The 9,600-nt window shown below is 43.2% G+C and overlaps 1 protein-coding gene across 1 annotated transcript in view; it reads left to right on the forward strand.

Moving 5' to 3' along the window:
- The window catches only part of LOC309568955 (cell adhesion molecule CEACAM1-like), a gene marked incomplete at its 3' end in the record, with an annotated part of 51,241 nt that extends 42,512 nt beyond the window's left edge, over nt 1–8,729 (forward strand). The window contains exons 3-4 of the mRNA XM_082274720.1: nt 3,477–3,731; nt 8,419–8,729. Of these exons, the coding sequence (XP_082130846.1) occupies nt 3,477–3,731; nt 8,419–8,729 (566 nt within the window). The remainder of the gene's footprint in view (nt 1–3,476; nt 3,732–8,418) is intronic.
- Nucleotides 8,730–9,600: the final 871 nt, after the last annotated feature.

Raw genomic sequence — 9,600 nt, forward strand, 5'->3', positions numbered from 1 at the left:
CTTCCGCACAATCTGATCTCCAAATGTAGGCCCTTTTCTATATATGAAGGAAGGCCTAGAAGGTAGATTATTGCCAAGGATCTTATCAAGGCATAGAACCCCCCAGTGCTTCTTAATAATGTTCTCGATCTCCTTGTGTTGGGAATTATACTGGGTTAAGAAACTCCACTCATGTTTGTTAACTGGAGTATTAACCCGTTCTGCCAAACAGGACTGTTGGGAAATTGCCGCCACCTCAGATATATTTCTATCTAACGATTCTCCGTCGTATCCCTTTTCTAGGAATCGCTGGCGAATCACCTGAGCTTGTATTTGGTAATCGGCATCGGTGGTGCAATTCCTCCTTACCCATAACAGTTGCCCCTTAGGGATATTGCGTAGCCAACTGTTATGGTGTCCACTATGGATGGAGAGGTAACCATTACGGTCCGTGGGCTTGAAGTAGACCCTAGTCTCCAAAGCCCCGTTCCGCAACATGACCTCTACATCCAAATAGTGGATTGAAACCTGGCTCCAATTAAACTCTAATCTGATGTTATTGGTATTAGCATTTAATGTGTTGGCAAACTCTGCCAACTCATTCTCAGGACCCTCCCATATAAAAAAATAGGTCATCGATGTACCTCTTGTACATCTTAAGCTGTGATCTTTGCTGGGCTTAGACAAACTTGTCCTCCCATTCCCCCATGAAAAGGTTGGCAAGGCTTGGAGCAAACTTGGCTCCCATAGCCACCCCACGTTTCTGGCTATAAAATGTTGTCATTATACCAAAAATAGTTATTTGCCAGGCAAAATTCCAAGGCATACCTTAAAAACCTTTTCTGGGGGTCTGGGAGGTCAGTCCGTCTACTAAAGGCCCAGTTTAAAGCTAATAAGGCATCCTAATGTTGGATCACAGTGTACAAAGAGGATACATCCGCCGTAACCAAGAACAATTTTGCTGGATTACGCTATGTTGCTTTATTATTATTCTCTATGCAAACGGTCCATATGCTGGTGAGGCGATTACATTGTGTTATCTACGGTGGTCCCATTGAAACTGAATTGCGGATGGTTGAAGAAGACTAAGGGGATCCCACTGACTGATATGTTTGGCGCATATACAGATTGTATCTGGTAAGTGTTCCCACTTAAGGGTGCACACAGCGGTGTGGTGGAGGTCTTTTTCTGGTTCCCTGCAAGGATTCACCATCTCCAGCATCTATTTCCTTTTGGGACTTTATGCATGGACTTTCCCTCTATTTTAATATACATGTTCATTTTTTGTGAACTGCAGCGCTGCTAGTGTATGAAGGAGTTTTGAGCCACTGGTTCTGCGCATCTGTTTTCATGCACCTGTTTTGTGATTTATTTAAGTATAGCAGCAGCTTTTTGTAATATTCATTTTAGGGTTATTTTAAAGGGCCGGGTGAGCAAAGCCAGTTTGACGGTTCCTCGAGTCCCATACTTTGCTCCCTCTATATAATGAAGTGGAACAAATTTATTGGATATTTCAAACTCTTTTAACAAATAAAAAACTGAAAAATTGGGCGTGCAAAATTATTCAGCCACCTTAAGTTAATACTTTGTAACGCCACCTTTTGCTGCGATTACAGCTGTAAGTCGCTTGGGGTATGTCTCTATCAGTTTTGCACATCGAGAGACTGAAATTTTTGCCCATTCCTCCTTGCAAAACAGCTCGAGCTCAGTGAGGTTGGATGGAGAGCGTTTGTGAACAGCAGTTTTCAGTTCTTTCCACAGATTCTCGATTAGATTCAGGTCTGGACTTTGACTTGGCCATTCTAACACCTGGATATGTTTATTTGTGAACCATTCCATTGTAGATTTTTGCTTTTATGTTTTGGATAATTGTCTTGTTGGAAGACAAATCTCTGTCACAGTCTCATGTCTTTTTCTGACTCCATCAGGTTTTCTTCCAGAATGGTCCTGTTTTTGGCTCCATCCATCTTCCCATCAATTTTAACCATCTTCCCTGTCCCCGCTGAAGAAAAGCAGGCCCAAACCATGATGCTGCCACCACCATGTTTGACAGTGGGGATGGTGTGTTCAGGGTGATGAGCTGTGTTGCTTTTACGCCAAACATAACGTTTTGCATTGTTGCCAAAAAGTTTGATTTTGGTTTCATCTGACCAGAGCACCTTCTTCCACATGTTTGGTGTCTCCCAGGTGGCTTGTGGGAAACTTAAACAACACTTTTTATGGATATCTTTAAGAAATGGCTTTCTTCTTGCCACTCTTCCATAAAGGCCAGATTTGTGCAGTATACAACTGATTGTTGTCCTATGGACCGAGTCTCCCACCTCAGCTGTAGATCTCTGCAGTTCATCCAGAGTGATCATGGGCCTCTTGGCTGCATCTCTGATCAGTCTTCTCCTTGTATGAGCTGAAAGTTTAGAGGGATGGCCAGGTCTTCGTAGATTTGCAGTGGTCTGATACTCCTTCCATTTCAATATTATCTCTTGCACAGTGCTCCTTGGGATGTTTAAAGCTTGGGAAATCTTTTTGTATCCAAATCCGGCTTTAAACTTCTCCACAACAGTATCTCGGACCTGCCTGGTGTGTTCCTTGTTCTTCACGATGCTCTCTGCGCTTTAAACGGACCTCTGAGACTATCACAGTGCAGGTGCATTTATACGGAGACTTGATTACACACAGGTGGATTCTATTTATCACCATTAGTCATTTAGGTCAACATTGGATCATTCAGAGATCCTCACTGAACTTCTGGAGAGAGTTTGCTGCACTGAAAGTAAAGGGGCTGAATAATTTTGCACGCCCAATTTTTCAGTTTTTTATTTGTTAAAAAAGTTTGAAATATCCAATAAATTTTGTTCCATTTCATGATTGTGTCCCACTTGTTGTTGATTCTTCACAAAAAAATACAGTTTTATATCTTTATGTTTGAAGCCTGAAATGTGGCAAAAGGTCGCAAAGTTCAAGGGGGGCGAATACTTTCGCAAGGCACTGTATAACATTTTTGTTTTTGGGTTTAAATATGCTTTAACTTCACTCTCCTCCTACCTCAGCTTTGACTTATTAGGATAGGAAGCCAACATTAACTTTGCTCTAGTCAGAATTACATAGAGATGAGGACTCTGTATCCAACCCTATGTGACAGTATTGGGCCAATCACCCAACATAGGGGATATCACATAGGAGGAAGGAGAGTGGATCACATGCTCCCTATTCCTGGAACAAGTAAGTATTTTCCCCAGTTCCGGGTGGCTGAGAAAAATGGCAGGGGCACAAAGGTAAAAGCAGTAAGCAAGAAGTGGCCTTCACAGAAAACCTGCATTTTTTTTTGATTACCATGCATTGGCAAAGCAATTTAGTGTTAATCCAAACCATGCAATGGGGAAAAGTATAATTATGATTTGGTATTAGAAAAATGTTTCTGAAAACTCGTTTATTTTAAATTATGACCAGTGTGACTTTTGTGAACTTTGTTAATTGTCCCTATCTTCCTTCATATATAGACATGGTTGGCAAACCTAGCATCACAGTCTCCACCTCACTTCCCAAAGAAAATGATAACGTCACCCTCACCTGTACCTCTACTAGTGCCACGTGGATAGTATGGAGCAGGGTCCCCTCTGGGGCCACTCTGTCTTCAGATAACAGAACTCTCTCCTTCAAGAAGATTACCCGTTTAGACTCAGGAGATTATAGCTGTGAGGCTAGTAACCCTGTCAGTAAGAAGAACAGTGATCCCATCACAATAACCGTAGCATGTAAGTCTGCCTTTCTATACTTACTACTTTCACATACTATATTATGCTTTTATATACTCTAATAAATGTATAGGAAATATTTACAAAGAAACCCATGGTGTGCATCAGTTATGAACAGTTTTTACACCCTTTTTAGCCTAAAGTGTGTGTAACCCACAGTTTTTGGCTTTGAATAAAGTAGGAAAGGGTTGACCTGGAGATACAACCAAAAATGTTAGAAAATCGAATCAAAGTAAGACAATTTCCCATCTTAGGCTAGGTTCATGTAGTGATGGGCTGAACACTCCTCGGTTTGATTCGCACCAGAACTCCCGAACATAGCAAAAGTTCGGACCCGAACATCGAACCCTATTGAAGTCTTTGGGACCTGAAAGTGAAAAATCAAAAGTGCCCATTTTGAAGGCTTATATGCAAGTTATTGGCCATAAAAAAGGGCATGTGGGCCGGATACTGCCCTGAGAGACATGTATCAATGCAAAAAAAAAAAATTAAAAAAGATTGTTTTTTACCACTTGCCGACCAGCCGGCGTAGTTTTACTGTGGCAGATCAGGTCTGTTACGCGAAGCAATGTACCTATATGTTGCTTTGTGTAACAGATAGTGGGGACACGGGTGCGCGATGTCCCCTGGCCTCCCGTAATCGCTCCCCATGGAGACAGATGAATGACAGAGGATGACAGTAATCCTGTGTTCCTCTTATTTAGAAACACAAGTCTCTGTGTTCATTAGTGATGAGCCGAACACTCCCCGGTTCGGTTTGCACCAGAACACCGCGAACAGGGGAAAAGTTTGTTAGAACATACAAACTCCATTAAAGTCTATGGGACTCGAACATGAACAATCAAAAGTCCTCATTTTAAAGGCTTAAATGCAAGTTAGTGCCCAAAAAATGTGTATGGGAGTCTGGGTACTGCCCTGGGAGACATGTACCAATGCAATTTTTTTTTTAAAACAATCGTTTTTAAAGAGCAGTGATTTTAACGATGCTTAAAGTGAAACAATGAAAAAATATTGTGCCTGGGGATCCCCTTAATGTGCCTGTAAAGTGGCGCATTTGTGTGATGTATGTTGTCTGCTGCAGCAATACTGACATTTCTAAAGGAAAAAATGTCATTTAAACTTGCTCGCGGCTGTAATGTAATGTCGGCTCCCAGCAATACAGATACAAAAACATGAAAAAAACCGACGTGGGCCCCCCCCCAAAATCCATACCGGACCCTTATCCGAGCAAGCAGCCTGGCTGGACAGGATAAGGGGGGGGGGACGAGCGAGCGCCCCCCCCCTCCTGAACCATACCAGGCCACTTGCCCTCAACATGGGGAGGGTGCTTTGGGGTGTCTCCCAAAGCACCTTGTCCCCATGTTGATGGGGACAAGGGTCTCTTCCCGACAACCCTGGGCTGTGGTTGTGGGGGGCTGTGGGTGGGGAGGCTTTAAAAAGGGGGATACCAGATCCCGCCCCCCCCATGTGAATGGATATCGGGTACATCATTCCTCTACCCATTCACCAAAAAACTGTACAAAAAAAAAATAATGACAAAAGCCAGTTTTTGACAAGTCCTTTATTACAAAACTAAAAAAAATATGTCCCCCGATGTAAATCCATCGTCAATCACGTTGCCCGCCGCACCAAAAAATAGAAAAGAGCTGGCACAGCTCCAGCAGCTCATTACGCCAGAGGCGTCTGAAGTGGCGGGAGCATTTTTTTTTCTATTTTTTGGGTGTGGCGCCGGGGCGAATTTCCCGCGAACGGCCCCGACTCGAACTTGAAGCTCATCCCTAGTGTTCATCCAGTGAAAACAACCCCCCATACAGTTAGATAGCACACCCTAGAAGCACACTTAAACCTTTGATCACCCCTGGTGTTAACCCCTTCCCTGCCAGTGTCATTAGTACAGTAACAGTGCATATTTTTAGCACTGATTACTGTAGTAATGTCACTTGTCCCCTCAAAAGGTTAAAAAGGTCAGTTAGGTGTCTGATCTGTCCGCCGCAATGTTGCTGTCCTGCTAAAAATCGCTGATCGCCACCATTACTAGTAAAAAATAAATAAATAACTAAAAAGGACATAAATCTTTCCCCTAGTTTGAAGAAGCTATAACCAAAAACATGTAGCAGAATACAAATTGGCCTAAATTGATGAAAAAAACTGTATTTTTTTATTTTTTTTATTGGGAATGTTTTATAGCAGAAAGTATAAAATATTGGGTTTTTTTCAGAATTGTCGCTCTTTTTTTGTTTATAGCACAAAAAATAAAAACCGCAGAGGTGATCAAATACCACCAAAGGAAAGCTTTATTTGTGGGGAAAAAAAGGATATCAATTTTATTTGGGTACAGTGTCGCATGACTGTGCAATTGTCAGTTAACACAGTGCCATATCGCAAAAAATTGCCTAGTCATTAAGGGGGCCCTGCAAGTCTGGTATGGATTTTAAGAGAAACCCCACTACAAAATAAAAAAAAAAAATGACATGGGGTCCCCCCAAAATCCATATCAGACCCTTATCCGACCATTCAGCCTGACAGGCCAGGAAAGGGGGGGAAGCGAGCACCCCCCTCCTGAACCAAAGCACCTTGTCCCCATGTTGATGGGGACAGGGCCTCCTCCCGTCAACCCCGGGATGCCGTTTTGGGAGTCTGCAGGTGGGGGGCTTATCGGAATCTGGTAGCCCCCTTCAACAAGGGGGCCCCCAAATCCCCTATGTGAATGGGGGATGACTACGACACCACCGCCGGACCCGAAAAAAGAAAAAAGCAATCTGCCGTCAACGCCAATCGGTAACGTCACAATGAGGCGGTGCCACCAGGTGATGTCGTCAGGTGGCTCCGCCCCTTACCTATATAAGAACTGTCAAACAGTGGAGCCTGCATTAGGCAGTTAGCCTTCGTTGATGGCGGAATTTTTTTTTATTTCTTCTTTTTTCGGGTCGGCGATGGCGTTGTGATTGACGATGGACCCACATCAGGGGACATTGTTTTTTTTATTTTTTAATAAAGGAATTTTCAAAAAATCTTGTACTGTCTTTATTCACTTTTACACTTTTTTGGTGAATGAGTAGGGGTACTATGTACCCCATATATATTCACATAGTAAAGGCAGGGATCTGGGACCTACTTACTACTATGTCACTAACCAAGAACAGATAAAATAGATCTAAGGAATTCCAACTTTTTCTAACTTTCCTTTGCATCACGGTTGTTCCAGGCCTGTGAATCAAACGTCAACTAGCAATTTCAGAAGGAAGCAAACGATTTTCCAAGGAGTTGGGAAGCCTTTGCATTTTATAAGGAGTGCTTCTGATGGTTGAAAGAACATGTTATCACCCCTTGGGCAGTGTAGCATGCATCACTAACCAAGAACAAGTATAGAGATAAAGAGTTCCAACTTATCTAACTTTTCTTTTACTTCCTGCTTGTCCCAGGCCTAGGATTCAAAAGTCAAATATTTTAAAAGAAATCTTATTATCCAAAAAATTCTTTGTATTTGATAACAAGGACTTCTGGTGGTTAAAAAAGCCCTTGTTATCACCTCTTGAGCAGTGTAGCATGTATTTCTCCATTCCAATAAATAAAGTGTTACTAAACCCACAACAGTAAAATCAGTCTGAATATGCAGTAAAACATGCTTGTTATACTCACTGTGGAACCTAAGGGGTTAATCCTTTGCATTGTGTATAAAGGCTGTTTGATCCTGTCTCTCTGATCCTCCTCTTCTTTTATGGTCTCCAAAAAATAACCTGATATTTACAGAGCCAGGGGACGGGCTGCACATGCTCAGTTTGGTGTGTATTGCTAGCGAGTTTTTTTTTCTTGGGAAAGTGCATGTGATCAGCACAGGGCCAATTTTAACGGATGTAACTCCCTCCAAAATTAAAGGACTCCAAGTCCCAGCATGAACCCCTGAGATCTCACGAGAGAGGGGGTGAGAGGGGGTGGGGGAGAGAGAGGGGGGGTGGGTGAGGGAGGGAGAGAGAGAGGGGGGATGAGAGAGAGAGAGAGAGAGGGGGTGGGGGGATGAGATATGGGGGGTGAGAGAGAGGGGGATGAGAGAGAGGGGGATGAGAGAGAGAGAGGGGGGTGAGAGAGAGGGGGATGAGAGAGAGAGGGTCGGTGAGAGAGAGGGGGATGAGAGAGAGAGAGGGGGTGGGGGGAGGGAGAGAGAGGGGGATGAGAGAGAGAGAGAGAGGGGGGTGGGGAAAGGGAGAGAGAGAGAGGGGGATCAGAGAGAGGGGAGAGAGATAGAGAGGGGGGTGAGAGAGAGGGGGGTGGGGGAGGGAGAGAGAGAGGGGGTTGAAAGAGAGAGGGGGGAATGAGAGAGAGAGGGGGGGAGGAATGAGAGATGGGGGATGAGAGAGAGAGAGAGAGGGGGGATGAAAGGGATGGAGAGAGAGAGAGGGGGTGAGAGAGAGAGAGAGGGTGAGAGAAAGAGAAGGGGGTGAGAGAGGAGGGAGGTGAGAGAGAGAGAGGTGGGAGAGGCGGCTCTAGCAACCAGTGGCCAAAAGAGTCTCACGGGGAGGGGGGCAGCTTTTTTGCTGCCCCCCCTGCAAAGTGACGCCCTAGGCCTGGGCCTTGTTGGCTTGGCCAAAATACAGCACTGGGTTTAGTAACACTTTAAGTATTTTTCTTCAACTTTTTTTTTATTTCTTTAGTTCTGTTGTTCTGATGCTGGAGTATTTTGTTATTGCAGATGGCCCAGAAAATGTGAAAGTAAACGCCCAAAGGTTATCTTCAAATTCTTTAATTTCATTAGAATGTTCAGCTGATTCTGTCCCACCACCCACTTACCATTGGAGACTAAATGGGACAGATATAAAAAACCAGCAGAGCAAACTTCAGGTAGATCAAAAGAAGGCTGAGAATGAGGGGACGTACACATGTGTGGCCAATAACTCAGTGACACGGCTTACTGCCATGGATTCCATATATGTGAATGCAACTATCGGTAAGTGCAATAATGTGTTCTCCAATCCACTGTGGTATTGGGCAAAATTATCTTAACTCCACACAAGAAGAAGCTTGCAAAAAAAGTGCCTGAAGAAAGAGCTACAATGATTTTCTAAGACAACTAAGCAGATTATGTGCAAGAGCTGTGCTTTTTGCAGACAGATAAATAAAGCTTCGTAGTTTTGTACATGTAAAGTATATCCAAAGCCAAAGCTTTTTTTTTGTTCATGTAGGATAGAGTAGGGAAGCAATAAAACTGTTGCCAATTCACAAACATGCCTTGTCTGCAGATGACATATTGATGCTTCTTTCCTCCCCTGTCACATCTATTCCCAAATTATACACAATTTTGAAACATTTTACATCCATTTCAGGCCTCAAAGTCAACAACTCCAAATCCTTAGCGTTAAACTTATCCTTCGAGGACCACATTGTCCGTACCATACAAAACTTATTTCCCTTTAAATAGCAATCAGAAGACATCTTTTTAATCCCTTTATTGAAAATGTTGTACCAAAACAAATTACTGTCCCCTATATAGAAAACTATTGGATGAGCTCAGCAGATGGACAATTACCCCGCCGTTGCGGTTCGATTGATTGTACTCAATAAAAATGGATATCCTGCCAAGGATACTGCATATGTTCAGAACCATTCCTGTGTCAATAAACATGTCTGAACACAAGATTTTTCAACGGAAGCTGCTAAAATTCATATGGGTAAAGAGGAGATCCGGGGTTAATAGATGTATATTGTACACACCTAAATTGAGAGGAGGCCAAGTAGTTTATGCTATGCAGCTTGCCCAGTTAATCTGCTTCCATACGCAGAAATCATATCCATTATGGATAAAATTTAAATCATCCCTTCATCCTGCTAGGATGATCAGTAATTTGATGTGGCTGCAGGCTAAAGCCTCGTACAC

Source organism: Pelophylax lessonae, assembly GCF_965119305.1.
Source record: "Pelophylax lessonae genome assembly, chromosome: 12".
Taxonomy (NCBI): Eukaryota; Metazoa; Chordata; class Amphibia; order Anura; family Ranidae; genus Pelophylax; species Pelophylax lessonae.